The 23,602-nt window shown below is 45.1% G+C and overlaps 1 protein-coding gene across 4 annotated transcripts in view; it reads right to left on the bottom strand.

The window, feature by feature from the left end:
* LOC127584297 (prominin-2-like) overlaps positions 1–12,583 on the bottom strand; it is a 51,524-nt gene extending 38,941 nt beyond the window's left edge. For 2 of the 4 annotated variants that reach the window (XM_052040974.1, XM_052040977.1), the window contains exons 1-4: positions 12,439–12,583; positions 8,887–9,158; positions 1,998–2,053; positions 449–651 (exon numbers count right to left, since the gene is read on the bottom strand). In XM_052040974.1, the coding sequence (XP_051896934.1) occupies positions 449–651; positions 1,998–2,053; positions 8,887–9,112 (485 nt within the window). In that variant the 5' untranslated portion in view covers positions 9,113–9,158; positions 12,439–12,583. The other 2 variants (XM_052040975.1, XM_052040976.1) reach the window with 2 other exon arrangements.
* Between the last annotated feature and the right edge of the window lie 11,019 nt (positions 12,584–23,602).

Below are 23,602 nucleotides of genomic sequence, written 5' to 3'. Positions count from 1 at the left end.
GGATTCCCACACAAGGGGAAGTCTCACGTCCACCCTGTCAAACTCCCTCAGAAATTTATATTCCAGTTAAGTTACTTATCATATTTCTAAACTGCAACTGTTCCTCATCACACAGTCAAGCCAGGAATTAAATGAACCATCACCTCCAATGCAGTTAAGGAGACCATAATTGCAAGCATTTCTCCAGGCACAGTCTCACAAAAACCTTGTAGAGTTCTAGCAAGTCTTCCCTACTTTTGTAGTCCATCCCACTTCCAATTAACCCACCCATTATGCCCAGCAACTTCCAATCAGCCCATCCATTGTCAAGTACACACTAGTCAGCATGGTGCTGCCCAGTCCAATCCACACACAAACTCTCCCACCCAACAACCTCCACACCACCAAGCCAGCTAGCAACCCCACCCCCCCCCCCCCCCACCACCCCCACTAGCTCTGGTAGACTCACAGTATGATAATGGTCGTCATCAGAAGGAACATAGCGAGGGTGCGACGTTTACAGTCTGTGGATTGTGTCCGCTCCTTCACCTGTCCTCCACATTTCCCACACAAGCGACAACAACAGAAGAACAGTCCCACCAGGGGCATGAAGAGGAAGTAAAGCACGCCGAGAATGAAACTGACGAGGTATCCTGCTTCATAGCGCAGAACCTAAAGTGGTAGAGCCAGAGTGAGGTGATAGACGAAACGCCAACCCCTTCACATGCAACTCTCTGTACAAGAGTTGGGACTGTTAACAGAAGATCCAAGAAGTCGCACACTTGTCTGTGTGTGATTGGTGGAATGCTACACACAATGTGCTCACTGACTAATCAATGGATTCCTGCAGACGATGCTATCTTAGGAGCTTAGGCTGGAGAGGGAGCAAGTCTAAGTGACAGTCCAGCAGCTGATAGAGACTGGGGGCGGGGGGGGCGGCGCTGGAGGGGAGGGGGTTGGGGGGGAGGGGAGGGAGGGGAGGGGAGGGAGGAAGGGGAGCAACAAACAATCTGCTGGAAGGACTTTTGGGTGAAACGTTAACAATTCCTTTCCTCCCACAGATGCTGCTCAACCCGCTGAGTTCCTCCAGCACATTGTGTGTTGCTCCAGATTCCAGCATCTGCAGCCTCTTGTGTCTCCACAGAATAAGAGAGAACATGGTCTGGCAGAGAGGGGATTCCAAGGGACAAGGACTAAAGGAAGAATGTGCCTTGCTACAGAAGCTTCCCTTGACTCAGGAAGTCCAAAGGTGCTTGAAACCAATAAAGACCGTGTTGAAATTGGTCACTGCTGTAATGTAGGAAACATGGCAGCCAATCAGTGCACAGTAAACTTCCACCAGCATTTTCCAGAGTGAAAATGACCAAATAATCTGCTTTAGTGGCTTCAGAGACACCCAGAAGAACATTGGCCCTTCTTCAAATGTTCTATCAGATCTTTTGTGTCCATGTGTGAGAATAGACAGGGGCCCACTTTAATTTCGGCACACCCCAGAGCACAACATTCTCTTGGCACTGAACCAAAACATCATTTCAGGCTGATGTTCAAGTCCTGCCTGATTCTGATGCCCAGTGAACCAAAGCTGACTTAGGGCCTGAGGGAGGGAGAGACCTGGAATTTCAGTATTCCATCCAAAGAATATCCAGGAACAGAAAGTTCAGTGCTTTACCATTACTCATGCTTCCTTACAACACAGAAGACGGCTATTCAGCCCATCAAGTCTATGCCAGCTCTCAGAGCATTTCTATTCTCCCCCACATGCCCATCAACTCTGCCCTGAATTCTCACAGTACCTACCTATGCAGGGGGTAATTTTGTGGGCAATTAACTACTAATCTGTTCATCTTCGGGATGTGGGAGGAAACCAGAGCACCTGGAGGAAACCCATGAAGCCCGCAGGGAGAACATGCAAATTCCACACAGGCAGCACCAGAGGTCAGGATGAACCTGGGCTGTTGGATCTGAGGTAGCAGTACTACCTGCTGTGCTGCCCCATACAGAACATCCTGAATTCTCACCTTTTGATAATTCTGTGTTAAGTAGCTCTGATCCTTTACTGTGTTCTGAATGATATCTGCAAACAAAACAGAAGAGAAATTAAAGGTGATACATTCTACCTTCACCAGTCGCAGAAAGGTTTCTGCTTGTGTTCACTCACAGACACCTTCTACATCTAAGTAGAATTCTAGTAATATTGATTATAAATCTACCACATTGAAAATAGAAACTGTTCAAAATACACAACAAATCACATGGTATTCATTTCAGGAAAAAATACAGCCTAATGCCTAAGCATTCTGAGCAGAATGGAGAGAGGCTGGGAACTAACTAACCCTATCACAATGTTCGATCACATTTAGATTATTGTGGGTAAACTGCCTGCGGGTTATATTAACAAATGCTTTCTTGTACTGGTTAGAAGGTTGGGTATAGGCACTGAAACTGCTGAATGGTCCTGATGGACGAAACAAGTTTCCAGTAGCACAGGGAGCAGTAACCAGAGGGGCACAATTTGTAGGCAATTGGAAAAAGACATCAAGCTAGAAACCGATCGGGGGAATCACTTCATCAAGCACCCTTCACTCTGTCCGCCGTAACAGCTGGGATCTCCCGGTGGCCAGCCATTTTAATTCCACTTCCCATCCCCACACTGACATGCCTGTCCACGGCCTCCTCTACTGCCAAGGCTGGATGCAGATTAGAGGAACAACACCTCATATTCCGTCTTTGTGGTATCCAACCTGACGGCATCAACATCGATTTCTCTAACTTCCGGTAACCACTCCCTTCTGATTCTCCCCCCCCACCCACTTTGTTTCCCCTTATCCCTCTGGCCCCTTGACGCCTTCTCTTTCCCCTTCCTCGCCTTCACGACCTGCCCCTCACCCACACCTTCCTCCCTCTGGTTCTCCACCCCCTTCCCTTTATTCCAAGCTCCACTGTCCTCTCCTATCAGATTCCATCTTCTTCAGCCCTTTCCCTCTTCCACCGATCACCTCCCAGCTTCTCACATCTTTCCCAATTTCCCCCCCTCCTCCCCCACTCACCTACCTTCCCCCCATCACCTGGATTCACCCACCACCCACCAGCTCGTGCTCCTCTCCCTCTCCTCCACCCTTTTATTCTGGTTTCTGCTCTCCTTCTTTCCAGTCCTGATGAAGGGTCTCGGCCTGAAACGTCGACTGTTCATTTCCCTCCATAGATGCTGCCTGACCTGCTGAGTTCCTCCAGCATTGTGTGCATTGATCAAACTGGAGACATTGACTTAGAAATTCAGCTGGGTGTTTTTTGGATGTTGAAAGTCATTACAGAATCCCCAAAGCTGCTTTACATAAATAAGACATTTGTTAGCATTGATGGCAAAACAGCATCGCTGTCTCTGTGGTGTATCTTGTTTCTGGAACAGAAGATGTTACTGGTTGGGTTTCTCCCTGTGGCCAGCAAGTCGACACACAACTGAGGTCTCATCAGCCAGTCCTTAAAGGCCCGAGCACTATACCACCAGCAGCCCTTGATCTAATCCTTCTGATGTCTTTCTCAACAGTGGTCCTAGGCCAAAAATTCCCTGGAGTGAGTGGAGATGAGCCATTTCTTCAAGGAATCTTTGAGCATATCCTTGAATCTTTTCCTCTGCCCACCTGGTTTCACTTCCCACAACAGAATAGAGTTGCTTTGGGAGTTTAGTGTCAGGAATGCAAGCAATGTGCCCTGCCCAATGTAACTGACTGAGAATAATCAGGGCCTCCATACTGCGGATGTTGGTCTGGGAGAAGACAGTGAAGTTGGTTCACATACCTCCAGGGAACTTGGAGGATTTTGCAGGGACAACGTTGATAAGATAAGATATCTTTATTAGTCACATGTACAGTACATCGAAACACACAGTGAAATACATCTTTTGCGTAGAGTGTTCTTGGGGCAGCCTGCAAGTGTCGCCATGCTTCCAGGGCCAACATAGCACGCCCACAACTTCCTAACTTGTACATCTTTGGAAGGTGGGAGGAAACCAGAGCACCTGGAGGAAACCCACGCAGACACAGGGAGAGCATAGAAACTCCTTACAGACAGTGGCCGGAATCAAACCTGGGTCGCAGGCAGTCCAGTTCTCAGAAATATACAGGAGGGCAGGAATCACTGTTGCCCTGTACACCATGAGTTTTGTACCAAGTCTGAGACCATCTTTTCCTCAGTAAACCAAAGGCCGTACAGGGTGTTGAAGGCAATGGTAAATTTCAGTAGGGTTAGGGTTCACCAGAGGAACTCTATCCTTGTTCTGTCCAGAAGGAGAAGGTAGGACGAGAGCAGAGGTTTGAAAAATAGATAAGATGCGGTCTAGGTCTAAGTCAACTTAGGTAGAGGGGAAGCCATGGATCAGGAAGAAGGAAGACATCTTCGAGGTGTAAGTGAGGAAATCTTGGTGCTCACAGTGTGGCATCCTCTACACTGGAGAAACCAAATGCAGATTGGGCATTGACTTTGCAGAGCACCTTTGTTCAATTCCCGGGAGCAACCCAAAGCTTCATGTTGCCTTCCACTTTAATTCTCCATCCCAATCCCATTCTGACATGCCTTTGATCTCCTGCGCTGTCCTAACAAGGCCCAGTGTAACTTGGGGAACAGCAGGTCATCTTCTGCCTGGGAACGTTGCAGCTTTCCAACCTCAATATCGAATTCTAGAACTTCAGGTCACTCACTTTGTCTGTATCAGAACTGGCCATTTCTGCCACAAGTCAACCATCTGTGATAGTGGCTCAGTTTTTCTCCTCTCCATTAGCACAGCCCATCCTTTTCCACAGCCATGCACTTCACAACTTTTACATTCCTTTTGTGATCTTACTCTCTAATTGCCCTTTTTTCATGGCCTTTGTTCATTTTCTGCCTCACCCGAATTTTGGCCCACTTCCTTCCCAATTTAGTCACAGCATCATACCGCATGGAAACAGGCCCTTCGGCCCAATTCATCTGTGCTGACCAAGTTGCCTAAATGAGCTAGTCCCATTTGTCCGTGTTTGGCCCATATCCCTCTAAATCTTTCCAATCCACGTACCTGTCTAAATGTTTTTTAAGGATCGTAATTGTACCCACCTCAACCATTTCCTCCTTCATCTTGTTCTACATACCCACCAGCCTCTGTTCACCCGTAATGTTAATGTTTCTTCCAGAAATAATTTTATTCAATAAAATACACAATACAGGACATTGCTGTCTTCGTTCATTGTACCTACCATATTGCTACAATACTTACACTGCAGAGGCTTGAGCCGAGATTGGTCTAAACAGCCATCTCTGTACACATCACACTATAGACTAGATGCCGTGGTCTTACTCGAGAACAAGTGAAGGACAACTAAAACAACATTACATCAACATGGCATGAATTTTTCTTTCCCAAACATTCTTTGACAGCACCCAGCACCTCAGTGTCCAGTGGGAGCAGGACCCTAGATTGTGGTCCTCCCCCACAGAGCCTTTGTAGTGGCTGCACCGAGCTTCAGTGTGTCCCTCAGCACGGACTCCTGTACCTTGGAATGTGCCCGTCAGCAGCATTTCCTTACGTTCATCACCTTGCACTGAACAACTAACAAGTTTCAGGCAGAGCACAGTGGTTCTTACACTGAGATAATGGTCATTCAGAAGCTGTCAGTGTTTGTCTGAGTGTGTACCCCCGGAAACAGATGGTAAGCACAGAGTTCCGTGTTAAGCAGCTGCTCAGCACGAGCAATGAAATGTATAGTCCTCAATGAGATGGATGAAAGTGCTATTCCCCACCATAGCCACCTTGAGGGCAACATGCAATGGGATTGAGACCCCAGTTGTGCATGGGAGACACAAGAGACTGCAGATGCTGGAACCTGGAGCAAGAAACAATCTGCTGGAGGAACTTAGTGGGTGGAAAGGAATTATCAATGTTTTGGGTTGAAACCCTGCCTCAGGGCTGAAGGATCAGGAAGAATTTTCTCACCCAGAGGTTGGTTGGGGAAGGGTCTGATGGGGAAACTCCTTTCTCACCACCAACCAAGCGAGTTCTTGGTACTTGTTTGAGAGTTCTGGTGATGAGATGTTCTTACCAGAGGAAACATCCAACACAATCCACCATCTCCTTCTCCCGCAAGCCCTCCAGAACATTTACTGAGGACCACTGCCATACTGACCTGTGGTCACAGGTGTTTTTCTGCAGAAACTTTGCTCTGAGGGACAGGTGCTGTGCCATGGTCCAATTGAATGGAACATTCCATGGCAATGAGGCCAGGCCCATCCTAACTGAGAAGTGTCCTCAATCATTGTCATTAGGATCTAACCTCAGACCAGTGTGGAGAGGTGCAGAGTAAAGTTCATCAAGATTTACAAGGTCAAGCAACAATTTGAAGCATCTCAAAGTGTAGTGAAGTAACCAGATGGGATGGTTAAATTGGACATCCCCTGAAAGTGAGTGCCCAAACTGCGATGTAGCCCTAATGTGGGTTGAGTGCTGCTTTTCCCTGCCCACTGATTGGCTGCGGAACTGGGTGCAGCCAATGTCAGCTGCGGTACTGAGCGACTGCCTATTTCACCAGGCAGCTGACATTACGAGCGGCAAGCACCAGTTGTAACCAGCTTGTGCTGCTCAAAACGGAAGCGAACTGTGGTTGAACCAGCAGCTGGCACGGATTCTGGAACCTTCTGACCCGGAAGATACTGACAGATGGCATAACGCAGGAGTAGGGAGGAGTTCTGGGAGTAGGAGGTGGAGAGGTGCAGAGCTGTGATCTGCCCACTGGGTACACAGGCAAACAGGCAGCTCTGCCCAGTCAAACCAAGAGCCAACTCTTCCAGCTGCATTCCTCACAAGTACAGTCAATTACAGTGAGTGGCAGCGAATGGCTCTTCAAATTCCTAAACCTTTCAAAAGCACTGCCAGCCAGGGACAATGTTCAGTATACCACACCCTGCAATAGCCTCTGAAAATCAGGGATCGTACACAACATTCACCCTCACACATGGAGCACTCCTGCAAAACCACATCATAACTCACCGTTTCCAATGCTGCCGGCTATTCACCCAGGGAAGTCAACTAATCATTGAGTCATACAGCATGGCAACTGGCCCTTCAGCCCATCGTGTCCATGCTGACCATCATCTACCACAATCCCATTAACCAGCACTTGATCCGCATTCTATTCCTTGGTGATTCAAATGCCCATCCAGATATTTCTTAAAAATTGTGAGAGTCTCTGCCTCCCCCACCCCCTTGGGCACAATGTTCCAGATATCGACCAATCTCTGGATGAGAAATTTCTTCCTCAGATCCCCTCTAAACTTCTCACCCCTCACCCTAATCCTGTGCTCTCTAGCTTTAGATGTTTCTACTATGGGGAAAAGTCTCCTATTATGAATTATACATTGCAGACACTCACCAACACACTTCCCTCCCCTACGCCGGCAGCAGCCGGACTGGAGGAGCACTCATAGTTCCAACCCCTCACCCGAGAAAGTACTCAACACTCTCAGAACTGTTGTCACCAACAGCAGAAAGCGATCAGCAAGCAACCCAACATACATGTAGACACCATGGCCAAGAAAGCTCACAGGCGCCTCTACTTCCTCAAGAGGCTCAAGAAATTTTGGCATGTCCCTGTCGACCCTCACCAATATTTATCAATGCACCAGAGAAAGCATCCTATCCGGATGCATCACGGCTTGGTAAGGCAACTGCTCTGCCCGTAACTGCAAGAAACTGCAGAGAGTTGTGGACACAGCTCAGCACATCACAGAAACCAGCTTCCCCTCCATGGACTCTGTCTACACTTCTTGCTGCCTCAGTAAAGCGGCCAACATAATCAAAGACCCCACCCACCTGGGACATTCTCTCTTTCTCCCCCCTCCCATTGGGCAGAAGATAAAAAAACCTGAAACACGTACCACCTGGCTCAAGGACAGTTTCTATCCTGCTGTTATAAGAGTATTGAACGGTCTCCTAGTACAATAAGATGGACTCTTGACCTCACAATCTACTTCGTTATGACCTTGCACCTTATTGTCTACCTGCACTGCACTTTCTCTGTAACTGTAACACTTTATTCTGCATTCTGTTATTGTTTAACCCTGTACTACCTCAATGCACTGTGTAATGAATTGATCTGTATGAATGGTATGCAAGACTTCACTGTAGCTCGGTACATGTGACAATAATAATAAACCTGCTGCTAAACTCATGCTCAGGAGTGCAAGGGGGAGGGAGGGCACTAGCAGCAAGGCGGCAAGGCTGCACATTGACTGATTGTGTTTCTTTTGCAGGACACGGTTTAAGCCACATATTCACCAACCTGCAGACTCCGCACTACAAATATCTTCTTACGGATGAGACCCTGGTGGAACAAATGTAAAGGACCAAGAAACATGTATCCTGCCCCAATGGAAGTCACATTAATCTCAGTGTGAAACAGTTGGTTGGGGAGTAATTCACCAAGGTATTGACACAGTGTGTGGTTAGTTTCTCTTAAGATGGAGCTGTTTAATTACTTGATGCAACTGTGCAATAAGAGGGCATGTTAGGTAAAAGACAAAATTATAATAAGAGACAAATTGTAGTGGGAATGTGGATTCAAAAAGCTTTTGCATTCAGCTAAGAACTGTAATGCTTTAAGTTCCTCATCTATGTTTACAGGAAAGTGGCTGTGCTGTTTTAAATGTATAATATCACACATAACAAATACCAAGTAAATCACAGAACAATTGACCAGGATCCTAATGAATCAGAATACAAGTTGGAGGCAGGAACAGACTAGTTGCTCCATCAGCCTGCCCCACACCCATGAGTGGTGAATCACGGTGATTCCCAACTCACAGGGAGAACATGTTGACGTCAATATAAACATTCCTCTCACAATCAAAACAGGTAAATAAATTTAGGACCTTCTGAAGTCTCACCTGCTGGAAAGTCATTGGGCTGTACTGCGTCCAAGTACAGATTCACCATGTTATACAAAGGCTCAATTGAGCCAGCATCTCCATCCAGCCTGTCGAAGTTGTGTTGCGGCAAATTTTCGAACTGAAGAGTGTCTGTCGTACAATTCTGGGAGGCGATTGGATGAGGAATGAGGAAAATCCCAGCCACAATGATGAGGGAATCCATTCTCCCTCTGTGGAGCCCCATGAGCTGCCCTTCGGTTTATGCCCAGAGTAACACACCTGCCGCGATCCTACAAAATAAGTAAGTTCACAATAATTCTTCACTCAACCCACCATTGGTTATAAACCTTCCTTTATAGCCTCCTGGCCCACAACTTCATGACAGAAGTGTTCACACACTGGCCATCCAAGACTTCCTGCTCTCGCCATTCATGACTAAGCAAACACCAATGTGCTGATTGTTGAGATGAATCAGAGGACGGGACTTGAGGACGTGGACCTGTTGCTGACTCCCTTCCGAAATCCAAATATCCACCCCTACCATGCAAAGTTTTATATCAGAACCACCACAAAGGTAAAATTGCCCTCTGCTTTCCAACTGTAACAACATCTCCTGGGAGACACAAGAGACTGCAGATGCTGGAAACTTGGAGCAACTCACAAAAAGCTGGAGCAGCTCAGTGGGTCAGGCAGCGTCTATGGAGGGAAACGGACAGTCAATGTTTCAGCAGGTCCAGGGGATTTATTGGTTTTCATTAACTTCTCCAATCGTATTTTTTCAAAAATACTCATTATTTTAGCTCCTAGTTTACTCTCCACTGTTTCCAGACAGTTTTCTGTTTTCTTCCAAGTCAGAAGAAAGTATTGTTTAATTTCTCTGCCATTTCTTTATTCCCCATTATAACTTCTCCTGCCTCAGTCTGTGAGGGACCCACGTTAACCTCTGCCAATCTTTTCCTTTTCATTTTCTGTTTCTCGATAGATTACTCTGGTACGATATTTTTCCTTCCCTTATCAACATCTTGCTTGTCTTTCATTGAATTTTGAAATTTTCCAAGCTTACAGATCCTTTCAGCAATGTTAGAACATGGAACAGTACAGCACAGGAACAGGCCTTTCAGCACACGATGTTGTGCCGAACTAATTAAACTAATGACACCTAATCCCTTCTGCCTGCACAAAGTCCATATCCCTCCATTCTCTGCATATTCGTGCACCTAGCTAAGAGCCTCTTAAACGCCTCTATTGTATCTGCCTCCACCACCACCCCTGGCCCCCTGGCAGCGCATTCCAGGCACCTACCACCGTGTAAAAAATTGCCCCACATATCTCCTTTAAACTTCTCCCCCTCATGCCTTAAATTCATGCCCTTTAGTTCTAGACATTTAAGATATCTTTATTAGTCACATGTACATCGAAACACACAGTGAAATGCATCTTTTGCATAGAGTGCTCTGGGTGGCAGCCCGCAAGTGTCACCACACTTCCGGCGCCAACATAGCATGCCCACAACTTCCTAACCCGTACGTCTTTGGAACGTGGGAGGAAACCCACACAGTCACAGGGAGAATGTACAGACTCCTTACAGACAGCACTGGATACCCTGGGATAAAGATATTGGCTGTCTACCTTATCAATGCCTCTCATAATTTAAAAAATTTCTATCAGGTTCCACTGCTCCAGAGAAAACAACCCAAGTTTGTCCAACCTCTCCTTATAGCACATGCCCTCTAATCCAGGCAACATCTGGTAAACCTCTTCTGCACCTTCTCCAAAGCCTTCACATCCTTCCTGTAATGGGGTGACCAGAATTGAATGCAATACTCCAGATGCAGCCTAACCAGAGTTTTATAAAGCTACAACATAACTTCCTGACTCTTGAGCTCATTACCTCGACTAATAAGGGCAAGTGTGCCATATGCATGCTTATGAGGCTTTTGTTTTGATCTAACATTATCACTAACTTCTCCAGATGGCCACGGCCGAACAACTTTTTTCTGTCGTATTTTGTGTATTAAAGTGATAAATGTTTGTTGCAAACCATGTCATCAACTCTTTAAATGTGAGCTATTACTTATTTACTGCCAACTCTCACCTCACATCATCATCGTTGAATCTTACAGATAAAACGAAGGGAGCACATTTTAAAGTGAAAGTAGACAGGTCACATTACTCAGAGGGTACAGATGAGACAGAGGCACAAAGGGATCTTTTGAGCACAAGTACACCTATTGCTAAACGCTGTGCCACAAGTTAACGAGGCTACAATAGAAGCAAACCAATACTATGGTTTGTTTCTAGAATAATAGAATTGAAAACTAGAGTTGTAGAGACATACAGCATTGAGTCCACACCAACCATCAGAGTCACATTATACATCAATCCCTTTTTATTCTCCACATGTTCTAATCACTTCTTCCCAGATTCTACCACTCATGTACTCATTCAGGGCAATTTTCAGCAGCTGATTAACCCACATCCTAAATGCTTTTGGGATGTGGGAAGAAACTGGAGCACCTGGAAGAAACCCATGCAGTCACAGGGAGAACATGCAATCTCCACACAGACAGAACCCCAGGTCAGGGCTGAATCAGGGTCATTGGAGCTGTGAAGCAGCAGCTCTGTTAACTGTGCCACCCTGAAGAAGGGAAGTAATGTCGAACCTGTATCACACTTGGAGTGCAGATGGACAATTCTTGTTGCTACATTATATGAAAGGATGTGGGGACAATGGATACAGTGCAGGGACTATTTACAAGGATGATATTAAAAATGTGAGGGTGTACATGTTGGGAAAGGATGAACAGATTGGGTCTCTTTTCCCTTGAGAAAGAAAGGCTGAGGGCAATTCTAAAAATTCTGAGGGCAAGGCTGAGGGAAGTCTGAGGAAGGCTGAAGGCTGAGGGTGATTTGAACAGGTCCCTCAATTTTAAAAGTTTTTGATAGCATCGACAGAAAAACAGTTACCTTTTGTGGCGAAGAGTGTAACCGAAAGTTGTCGGTGTAGGAAATCTAACAGGGATTTCAGAAGCAGCTTCTTCGATCAAACAGCAGTGAGTGTCTGGAACTCACTTCCACGAGGAGGGGTTGGGATGAAGAGCATTTGCAAGGGAGAAGGAAATAGAGGGTTTTACGCTGATAGATTTAGGGTCATACAGCAGGGTAACAGGCTCTTCGGCCCACCAAGTCCACCCCTAGCATCAACCACCCAAATCTGACATTAATCCCAATCTCTCCACATTTAGATGAGGGAAGAAGGTTAGAAGCTTGGGTGAATCGTAAGTGCTAGCATGGACAGTTTGGGCTGAATGTAGTACATATATCCTACATAAACATACAATTCAGCAAATGCAGAATAACATATTGACAGATAATAGATCTAATATTTCCATGGATTTCATGGACAGAATCCAGAAAGCATGGGATGTACTGTTTAAAAATATCCTGTGACCCACCTCACAGCACCAACACCTTCCTACGTACACAGACTGAGGACAGAAAACACACCTCACTTTTAAGAAGTAACCACAGTGGCATTAAAAAATACAAAGTTCTGAGAGCAGTTGTTACCTGGCTGATATTCTGAGGCAGCCTCGATTCAAAGTTTGGCTGTTCTCTCCAGCTCTCTGTTAAAACAATTTCCTGGCTTGAAAAGGGTTGAGACCATTGGGGCAGGGAAAAAAAACCTGTCGGACAGGTTCACGTTGTGTTTCAAGGTGGAACAAGTTCTGATGGAAACAAACTATAACAAGAAAAATTTTAAATAAGGATATAATCACTTGTTCCATTAACATCACCATTTGAAGGGTGTGGTTTTATCTTTCTTCTTTAATTCTTCTGCTGTTTACTGCTTAATCATAGTCCTAGAGACTGCTTCTAACTTGTTCAGCAAGATGCCTTCAGGCAATAATGCAAACCTTAAAAAAATTACAGTCAGAAAGTCAGTAACCCATGCCGAGCCACTTGAGATTAGAGAGCCACTGACGTAAAATTGTAACAGAATTCAAATTAAGTGATTGAAATCTCAATTAAACTCAGTCTTTAAATCTCTTGCACTCTTCTCTCCACTGAAACCTGTGCATTTATCTTGAACCCATTCTCACATTTTCCTGATGCAGGGTTTCGACCTGAAACATCGACAATTCCTTTCCCCCACAGGTGCTGCTCGACCTGCTGGGTTCCTCCAGCAGATTGTGTGTTGCTCACATTCTCAAGTCTGATAGGAATTGACAAAGAGGCCATTCAGTTCCTTGAGTCTACTTGCACGTTCTCCCTGTAACTGCACGGGTTTCCTCCGGGTGCTCCGGTTTCCTCCCACATCCCAAAGATGTGTGGTTTAGTCGGATAATCTGCTGCTATAAATTGCTCCTACTGCATGGGGGAATCGATGGGACTGTGGAAGAATAAAAAATGGGATTACTGTAAATTGTTGCTTGATGGTCAGTAAGGAGTCAGTGGGCCGAAGGGCCTGTTTCCGTGCTGTATGACTCTGTGACCGTAATATCTTGAAGCTCAGAGAAAATCATCCTTTAAACTAAATTCCATGGGAAACAACTGCAGTTTGTGTAACCTTTGTCACAATTTAATAGAGTACAGATATCGTGCAGGTAATTCTATCCTGCATTCCCTCCAAGATTAGCAGATCCTCCCTAAGGAGAAGCACCAGGGCTGTTCAGAATTCTCCAGTTGTGATGTAGTCAGGGCTTTGCACAACACCTATCCCGACCACTCACCAACCCCCCACTTCCCTCTAGGAACTTTAGTGCTCAGGATATAAAGACCAGCGTTCTACCATCCTTCTGAGTTTATTCTTACACATCCATCATACCCTACATACAGGAAGTCCCACGTATATTAAAACATGTAATTGATCTAGTGTTACATTCTGCAGAAAATGCACTGATCAATTTATCTAAGCTGTGGCAAACAAAGGCCGGAGTACAGGTCCAAAATCAGACTTGCCTGTGCTGAAAAGTTTGCCACAGTTTTACCCAATCTAAACTCATTCTAAACTCTAGAGAGTACTGGCTGAGTCTCTTTCAAATCTCTTTATCAGAGACTCAAAACTAGCATGGAGCCTGAGGTCATTGAAATTGGTCTGTTGGAATTGGTTTATTACTGTCACGTGTACCAAGGTACAGTGAAAATCTTGTCTTGCATACTGTTCATACAGATCAGTTCATTACACAGTACATTGAGGTTCCATAGTTTCCACATGGAGGTTCCACATTCCATAGAGGGACTTAAACACAAACAAGATTGAAAGGAGGAAGGGTTTGCATTTCCACCAAACCTTTCATGACCTCATCCTTGCCAGATGCATCACAGCTTGGTACGGCAACTGCTCTGCCCAGGACCACAAGAAACTGCAGAGAGTTGTGGACACAGCTCAGCACATCATGGAAACCAGCCTCCCCTCCATGTCTATATTTCTCGCTGCCTCGGTAAAGCAGCCAGCATAATCAAAGACCCCACCCAACTCGGACATTCTCTCTTCTCCCCTTTCCCATCAGGCAGAAGATATAAAAGCCTGAAAGCACGTACCACCAGGCTCAAGGACAGTTTCTATCCCACTGTTATAAGACTATTGAACGGTTCTGTAGTACAATAAGATGGACTCTTGATCTCACAATCTACCTTGTTATGACCTTATACCTTATTGTCTACGTGCTCTGCACTTTCTCTGTAGCTGTGACACTTTGCATTCTGTATTGTTTTACCTTGTACTACCTCAATGTACTGTGTAATGAACTGATCTGTATGAACAGTACGCAAAACAAGATTTTCACTCTACCTTGGTACAAGTGATAGTAATAAACCAATTCCAACAAACCAATTTCAATGACCTCAGGCACTTAAACTGCTCTTATACCTCAAAAGTAGGAATAGTAGAAATGTTGGAGAGTTCAGCCAGGGAAATACAGACCTGAGAACCACTGTGAGAAAATTAATGGAATCTTCTGTGGTCATTGTTGTTGAAAGAAAACATTTGCCTAAGGCAAGTGCTTATAAACAGCAACATGATAATAACAAAGGCCAAATTAACTCTTTGTGATGTTGAATGAGGAATAAAAATAAATGGTTCCCCCATTTTAGGAAGGATGTGGGGTTTTTGAGAGGATGCAGAAGAGGTTTACCAGCAGATGCAAGAGACTGCAGATACTGTGATCTGGAGCAACAAACAATCTGCTGGAAGAACTCAGCAGGTGGAGCATCTCTGCAGGAGGAAAGGAATTTCGTGTCAAAACCCTGCATCAGGTCGACAATTCCCTTCCTCCCACAGATTTACCAGGGTACTGTCTGGATTAGAGGGCATGTGCTATAAGTAGAAGTTGGACAAGCTTGGGTTGTCTTCTCTGGAGTGACAAAAAACAAAGGGGAGACCTGGTAGAAGTTTATAAGATTATGAGGCATAGATAGGGTAGACTATGGTATCTTTTTAACCAGGGTCGAAATGTCTAATACTGGAGGGCATACATTTAAGGTGAGAGGGGGTATGTTCAAAGGAGATGTGTGGGGCAAGTTTTTTTCCACACAGAATGGTGGGTGCCTGGAATGCGCTGCCAGGGGTGGTGGTGGAGGCAGATACGATAGAGACACTAGAGGCTCTTAGGTAGGCACCTGAATGTGCAGAGAATGGAGGGATATGGACCTTGTGCAGGCAGAAGGGATTAGTTTGGTTCAGCTTTTAATTACTAGTTTAATTAGTTCAGCACAACATTGTGGGGTGAGGGTCCTTTTCCTGTGCTACACTGTTCTATGTTCTAATATCAGAGTCATAGAGGGATACGGCACAGAAACAGGACCTTCAGCCCACCAAGTCCATGCTATCAACTACATGTTTACGCTAATTCTACATTAATCCCACTTTTATTCTCCCCACACTCTCATCGGCTCCTCCTCCAGATTCTACCACTTAGCCATGCTTGGGGCCATTTACAGCGGCCAATTAACCTACCAACCCACATGTCTTTGGGATGTGGGAAGCACCCATGGGAAATCCACCCAGCCACTGGGAGAATGTGCAAACTCTACAGGGACAGCTCCCCAGGTCACGACTGAACCCAGGTCTCTGGCACTGTGAGATATCGGGTCCACTAGCTGCAGCACTGTGCCCCCAATAAATATTGGCTAAGACAATACCAGGGCTTTCTCCATGCTCCTCTAGTTAATGATATTGGGTCTTTTATATCATCCTGTGGGTAGATATAGCCTCAGTTCAATGCCTCATTTGAAAAGTGACATTTCTGTGTGTCAGGCAAGATTTTTGTTACAAAAACAATGCTGAAAACACTCGGCAGGTCAGGCAGCATCTGTGGAAAGAGAAACAGAGTTTAACGAGTTAACTCATGATTGATTTTTTTGAGGAGGTGACAAAGGTGCTTGATGAGGGTAAGGCAGTGGATGTTATCGATATGGACTTTAGTAAGGCCTTTGATAAGGTCCCTCATGGTAGGTTGATTCAGAAGATAAAGATTAAGACCCAGGGTGAATTGCAAGTTTGGTTTCAGAACTGGCTTGCCCATAGATGACAGAGTGTAGCAGTGGAAGGCTGTTATCCTGGCTGGAGGTCCGTGACCAGTGGTGTTCCGCAAGGATCAGTGCTGGTTCGTCTGTTGTGTGTGATATATATCAATGACTTGGATGAAAATGTAGATGGGTGGATCAGCATGTTTGTGGATGACACCAAGATCCATGGAGTTGTGGGCATTGTAAAGGACTGTCAAAGAACACAGCAGGATATAGATCATTTACAGATATGGGCAGGGAAGTGGCAGATGGAGTTTAATCTGGGCAAGTGTGGGGTGTTGCACCTTGGGGGGGGGGGAGTCAAATGAAATATCAATGCTGAAATCAAGATTTAGAGGGACAATGAAGATTTTTGTGTTCAAGTCTGTGGATCATTGAGTCCTGATGCAGGGTTTCAACCTCTCACTGCTGCAGTCGGAGGTTCCCACCTGCTTCAAAACGGCACCAATCATACTCGTGCCCAAGAAGAGCAGGGTGAGCTGCCTCAATGATTATCCCCCAGCAGCACTCACATCTACTGTGATAAAGTGCTTTGAAAGGTTGGTCATGGTTAGAATTAACGTCTGCCTGAGCAAAGACCTAGACCCGCTACAATTTGCCTACTGCTACAACAGGTCTACACTGGACGCAATCTCACTGGCTATCCATTCGGCTTTGGAGCACCTAGACAACAGCAAAACATACGTCAGGCTGCTGTTTATCGATTACAGCTCAGCGTTCAACACCATTATCCCTTCAGTACTAATCAACAAGCTTCAAACTCTGGGCCTCTATACCTCCCTCTGCAACTGGATCCTAGACTTCCTTATCGGGAGACCACAGTCAGTGCAGAACGGTGGTAACGTCTCCTCCTCGCTGACAATCAACATAGGTGCACCTCAAGGATACATGCTTAGTACACTGCTCTCCTCTCTCTGCACTCTGACTGTAACTGTGTGGCTAGGCACAGCTCAAACGCCATCTATAAATTCACTGATTACATCACTGTTGTTGGCAGAATCTCAGATGGCAACAAGGAGACGTACAGGAGTGAGATAGATCAGTTGGTTGAGTGGTGTCGCAAAAACAACCTCGCTCTCAACATCAGCAGGACCAAGGGATTGATTGTGGACTTCAGGAAGGGGAGGTCAGGAGAACACACACCAGTCCTCATTGAGGGGTCAGCAGTGGAAAGGGTGAGCAGCTTCAAGTTCCTGGGCATCAACACCTCAGAGGATCTATCTTGAGCCCAACACATTGAGGCAATCACAAAGAAGGCACATCAGCGGCTATACTTCATTAGGAGCTTGAGGAGATTCGGTATGTCACCAAAGACTTTTGCAAATTTCTACAGATGTACAGTGGAGAGCATTCTGACTGGTTGCATCACCGCCTGGTATGGAGGCTCCAATGTGCAGGATCAAAAGAGGCTGCAGAGGGTTGTAGACTCAGCCAGGCACAATTCTCCCCACCATCGAGGACATTTTCAAGAGGCGGTGCCTCAAGAAGGTGGCATCCATCATTAAGGACCTTTACCATCCGGGACATGCCCTCTTTGCATTACCACCATCAGGGAGGAGGTACGGGAGCCTGAAGACCCACACTTAATGTTTTAGGAACAGCTTCTTCCCCTCCGCCATCAGATCTCTGAACGGTCTGTGAGCTGATAAACACTACCTTGTTATTCCTCTTTTGCACTATTTATTTATTGTTGTAACTTACAGAAATTTTTATGTCTTGCACTGTACTGCTGCCACAAAACAACAAACTTCACAACATCTGTCAGTGATAATAAACTTGATTCTGAATTCCCTTCCTTCCACAGATGCTGCTCGAACCGCTGAGTTCCTCCAGCAAATCCTTTGTGGTTACAAATTGCATGAATCACCCTGAGACTCCTGGAAATGTTTTTTCTTCTATGGAATGTAAAAATATAGAGCTACATCAGGTGTAAATGAACTGATGTGGGCCAGATAAGATCTGTCATTCAAGTGACTAGGTAGATAGAAGTTTCCTGTTAAGTTCTAGTGGGATTGCATGACTCAGCATTGGTCATAGTTAACAATATTTGTCACTGTTTCAGAGATTTGGCTTGGCAACTCATTTCTATTAATACTTAGGCTTCATATCCCTGGGTTATGAAGTCATGAGACACACTGTTGCTCAAGTAGGAAGCAGCTTTGTATGCAACCATTGTCAATACACCTTCCTACATTCTGTATGTCATCAGAAATTGAAACTATTGTCTCCAAAGTTAATTCTTACTGGCTTATTCACCTTTGTAATGAATTGGTGCCTGCATATCACTTCGAGACCCCAGGGTCTATGAAGATATTTGGTCTTTCTTTACTAGCACTGGACAAAGAATGAAATTCAAAAAAACAGCAGATGCTGGAAACCTGAAATAAAATAGAAAATGCTGGAAACACTCAGCAGGTCAGGCAGCATCTGTGGAAAGAGAAACAGTTAATGTTTCAGGTCCAGGACGCTTCGTCAGAACTGGGAAAGAGAGAAGTTAGTTTTCAGAAAAGATGGGGGAGGGATTGGTAGAACAAAGGGAACATCTCTGATAGGGTGAGACCAAATGGGTGCAGTTACAAGCACAGTAAGCTTCTTTGCCCTTTTCTCTTACTGGACTTGAAATGCTAACTGTGTCCACTGGACAAAGGACCAGTGCAGCAGTTCTGAACCTTGTGGTCACTTCCCAATTCAGGGTTGCAAAGAAAAAATAAAAACTGGTCACAAGGACACCAGACAATGTGATAGTAGTTTCACTTCTCCCATAGTAAGATAATGTTTACCTGTATTTGCGTATTCAATAAGGGATTAAGTTAATCTGATCATTTACAAATTTAACAGGTATTGCAATGCAAATTTATGATGTTGAAAAGAAAAAAATAATACATGCTGGAAATCTGAAAATCAGAAGATTCAGGAGATATTTGGCAGGTTTGCTTCTCTCTCCACAGACGCTAACTGATTTTGGAGGAACCACGGTACAGTAAAAGTCCTCTAATCTGGCATGCTTGGGACTTTCATGGTGCTGGACTGGCAGATATTCCAGACTATTGGATATCATTCCATTTAATATTCCAGCATACTTTTAATTTACTTTTTTGTAAATAGATGTTACATGGCATGGTGGAGTAATAATCTTTCCAGTGAACCTTGTAAGTTCCAAGCGAGCATGCAAAATAAAATCGGGTGAATTTAAAAGGAGCATGGGAATTAGGGCTCCAGTGAGCTTGAGGGAATGTGGGAACTGGGACCCTGGCCTGTTAGAGAGGCCCCAGTGTGTCAGAGGGAGAGCAGGAATCAGCACCAGGTGAGCCAGGTGCTGAACCATTCCAGATTATTGGTTTGGCTGTATTTTCCATATTTATGACTTGTAGCCTTTATGCTCACTGCATTATTTTTGGATGGCCAAGTCTATCCAGTGTTGGCCGTGCATGAAAGGTTGGCAAGAATTGAGCTAAGGAAATGTAAGACCGGGCCAGGCATTTTTCTCATCCCACCTTCCTGTACACAATCAAGGATTGAACGAGTAGACGTAACAGACAGTTATGAAGTAGGATGGTGAGCACTGATACAGAAGATAGAGCACTGTGGCTTTTTTTGATACGTTACAGGACACTGGTTGGGCTGTAAAGGCTTCCATCTATGTCCATTCCAAGATCATTTAGCATTTGGAAGGCCCTTAACTTGCTTTTCTTTGTCCCCATTACTCTGGAAATTGGTCATCTTCAAATATATGTCCATTTGACTTCTCAACTGCACTGAACTTCCAACTTTCACGCTAACCCTAACCACGCCACTCCTCCCACCCCGTTCCTTTTCTCTCTCCTCCTCATCGATCTGGCTTCACCGCCATACTTCTTCCTTGTCCTCCACCATTTCCATCTATCCATTACCCACACATTCCTCCCACCGGTTCCCGTCCCCATCTCCCTCCCTCGATTCCATACTCCACTGATAGAGTCCATCATCTTCAGCCCTTCCACCTATCACCTCCCAGCTTCTGACGCCATTCTCACTCTCCCCCCACCCTCATCTGCCTATCATCCCCCCCTCACCTGTGTCCACCTATCACCTGCCAGCTCTTGCTCCACCCCTCCCCTCTCCCTTTTTGTACTGGCTATCCCCCCTCTTTCTTTCTAGTCCAGATGAAGGGTCTCGACCCGAAACATCAACTGTCCATTTCCCTCTATAGATGCTGCCTGACCCGTTGAGTTCCTCCAGTATCTTGTGTGTTGCTCCAGGTTTTAACAACCTTCTGTGTAAGCAGATGGCACAGTGGGGTAACAAGCAGAGACACCACCTCACAAACCCCAAGGACCTGGGTTCAATCCTGACCTCCAGTGTTGTCTGTGTTGAGTTTCCCCCCCAGTGCTCTGGTTTCCTCCCACATCCCAAACTCGCTGGGGTTGGTAGATTAATTGACCACTGTAAATTGCCCCTTGTGTAGGTGGGAAGAATAGGTTACAGGGAACATTGGTGAGAAATGGGATTGTGCTGTGACCTGGCATAGACTCAATGGGCCAAATGGCCTCCTTCTATGTTATAGTGGAATCTGGAAACCCCTCTCTATTTCCTCCCACTTTGTTTTCCAGTTATTTTAAATCTCTGGCTGTTTCACTTAGGATGGAACATACTGCGAGTATACAGCAAGATATTTTTCTCACCATACAGCTCTTCCAAAATGTCTGAACATTTCTGTGAACCTTTGCCTTATCGAAGGAGACCATGCACAGTTTTCCACTCTGTCCATGTGACTGAAGGCTTCCCATCCCTGGTGTCTTCCTAGTAAGCCCCCACCCCACCCTGTCCAGGGTCTTAACAACCTTCCTGCAGGGTGGCCCACAGAATTGTAGACAATGCTTCAGCTGAGGCCTCACCAGAGGATCTGTACAGTGCAACAGGAGGCCATTTGGCCCATCAGGGCTCTGTTGGCTCTTGGGGGAACAACCCAACAGTCTCATTTCCTGGCTCTTTATCCATATCCATGCAAATCTTTATCCAATCCTTTTTTGAAAGTCATAGCTGAATCAGTGTTCACCACGTTTCACATCATGCATTCCAGATCGTAACTACACACGGAGTTAAAAAGCTTCACGTCAGTCTTGAGTTTTTGTTAATCATTCTAATTTTGTGTCCTCCAATTCTTGATCCCTCAGCTAGTAAAAATACTTTCTTTCAGTGTACACTAATAACCCATGACTTTGTACATCAAATCTCCTCTCGATCTTTCCTACAATGAAGAAGCTCAGTGTCTGATATCACTGGACAAAGGAGGTAATACAACCAACAATGGGTAGGTCAGACCCATCCATCTGTACTCACAGAACTGATTAACTAGTAGACACAACTTGCTTGCTGGTCGCAGGATTCAGTTGGTTGTGTGATGCAGATTTTATAACACATTGTAGGATATTTAAGGGGCTGTAAAGGCTTCTGTCTCCCCCATCCCAGGAGCTTTCATTTTTCTGGCCATCTCAAATTTGATCTTACACTTCAAACTGACTGCCATATTGTACCATTCCATCACATTGGAGAGACACAGTGGTGCAGCGGGCAGAACTGCTGCCTCATAGCTCCAGAGACCTGGGTTTGATCCTGACTTTGGGCGCTGTCTGTGTGGAGTTTGCACATCCTCTCTGTAACTGCAAGGGTTTCCCCCAGAGCTCCGGCTTTCTCCCACCTCTGGTTGATATGGAGATTGGTAGGTTAATTGGCTGTTGTAGTGTGCAGGTGAGTGGAAGAACCTGGGGGAAGAGTTGTTAGGAATTTGGGGAGAATAAAATGGGATTAGTGTAGGCTTAGTGTAAATCTGTGCTTGATAGTCAGTGCAGACCCAGTGGATCAAAGGGCCCTTCAACCCATTGTACGTCTCTGTTACCTGGAGCTCAAATATATTTTCAAAGCTGAACACATGGAATCTCCCAATTACACTAGGTGAGGACTAAGGGCAGAGTGGGCGATTTTGAAGGGGAATTCAACAACAGAAAAGGATGTGAAGTCAATACAATAACCCAGCATGAGTCCAAATTCCTTACAAGTGAAAGGGTGATACAAAGATAAACGGCATGAACAAAAGCATGTCAAAATTTCAGAAAAGAATACGCATCATTTCATTTAGCTTTCAGAGTTTAAATATAGCTCAAATAACTTCATCAACAGCTTATCTCTGCAGCAATCCTGACCTCACCCTATCAGAGATATTTCCTTTGTCCTACCCTTCCCCCCTCCGCAAATTAAAACTAGCTCATTTTCTCACATTCCCAGCTCTGACGAAGGGTCCCTGCCTTGAAATATTGACCACTTCTGTCTCCACAGATGCTGTTTCTAAGCATTTTGTGTTTGTATTTCAGATTTTCAGCATCTGCAGTTTTCTATTTTCTTTATTTACCTCAGTTTAGCTGGAGAATTCTGTACTTGTCTGTTCTTTTCCTAATGAGTGTACATTTTTGTTAGCTATGATTGTGAATGGAGATCATATTCTTTGTTTGGTTCCTCTCACACCATTGATTTTCACCAGAGTTGTACAGTGCAGAAATAGGCCCTTCAGCCCATCACATCCATACCAACATCTTTTGTCCATCTACACTAATCCCATTGGCCTGCATTAGGACCATAACCTTCTGTGCCTTGCCTGTTTCAGTGTCTGAATGCCTCAGTTGACCAGACCTTCAGCTAACCAGGTTCCACACTCTGGAACTACCCCCTTAAACCTTTCCACGTCTGTTCTCCTTTAAGATGCTCGTTAAAACATACCTCTTTAGCAACCTTATCATATGGTTTGAGGTGAAACTTTATTTGATAAGACTTCTGTAAAGTGCATTGGAATGTTATAGTAAGTTAAAGGGACAACATAAATGCAAGTTAATGAGGAAGCCTAGGCTAAACATACTTGAAGCTCTGACCAATAAAGTGCAGACAGCTCTGCTTTTGCACAATGTCCTTGGTGACCTCTCCAATACTGTTTATAAGTCTGTCAGGCATCTCTTCCAAAATAAGCCTAGTCCTGGCAGCTTGTTAAATGACTCAACAGGGTTTTTACTTGAAAGAGGAAATTTGCCCCCAGCTAGAGTGTCCAGGGTGTCACAGTCTCAAAATAAGAGGTCAACTATTCAGGGCTGAGATGAGATGAAATTTCTTGAGCCAGAGAGTAGTGCTTCTGAAATTCTATGCCCAAGTAGGTTGTGGAGTCTCAGTCACTGAGTATATT

The sequence above is a fragment of the Pristis pectinata genome, chromosome 29 (genome assembly GCF_009764475.1).
Source record: "Pristis pectinata isolate sPriPec2 chromosome 29, sPriPec2.1.pri, whole genome shotgun sequence".
In the NCBI taxonomy this organism is placed as follows: domain Eukaryota; kingdom Metazoa; phylum Chordata; class Chondrichthyes; order Rhinopristiformes; family Pristidae; genus Pristis; species Pristis pectinata.
The sequence above is the reverse complement of the archived record's forward strand: the minus strand, read 5'-3'. Positions and strand labels throughout refer to the sequence as shown.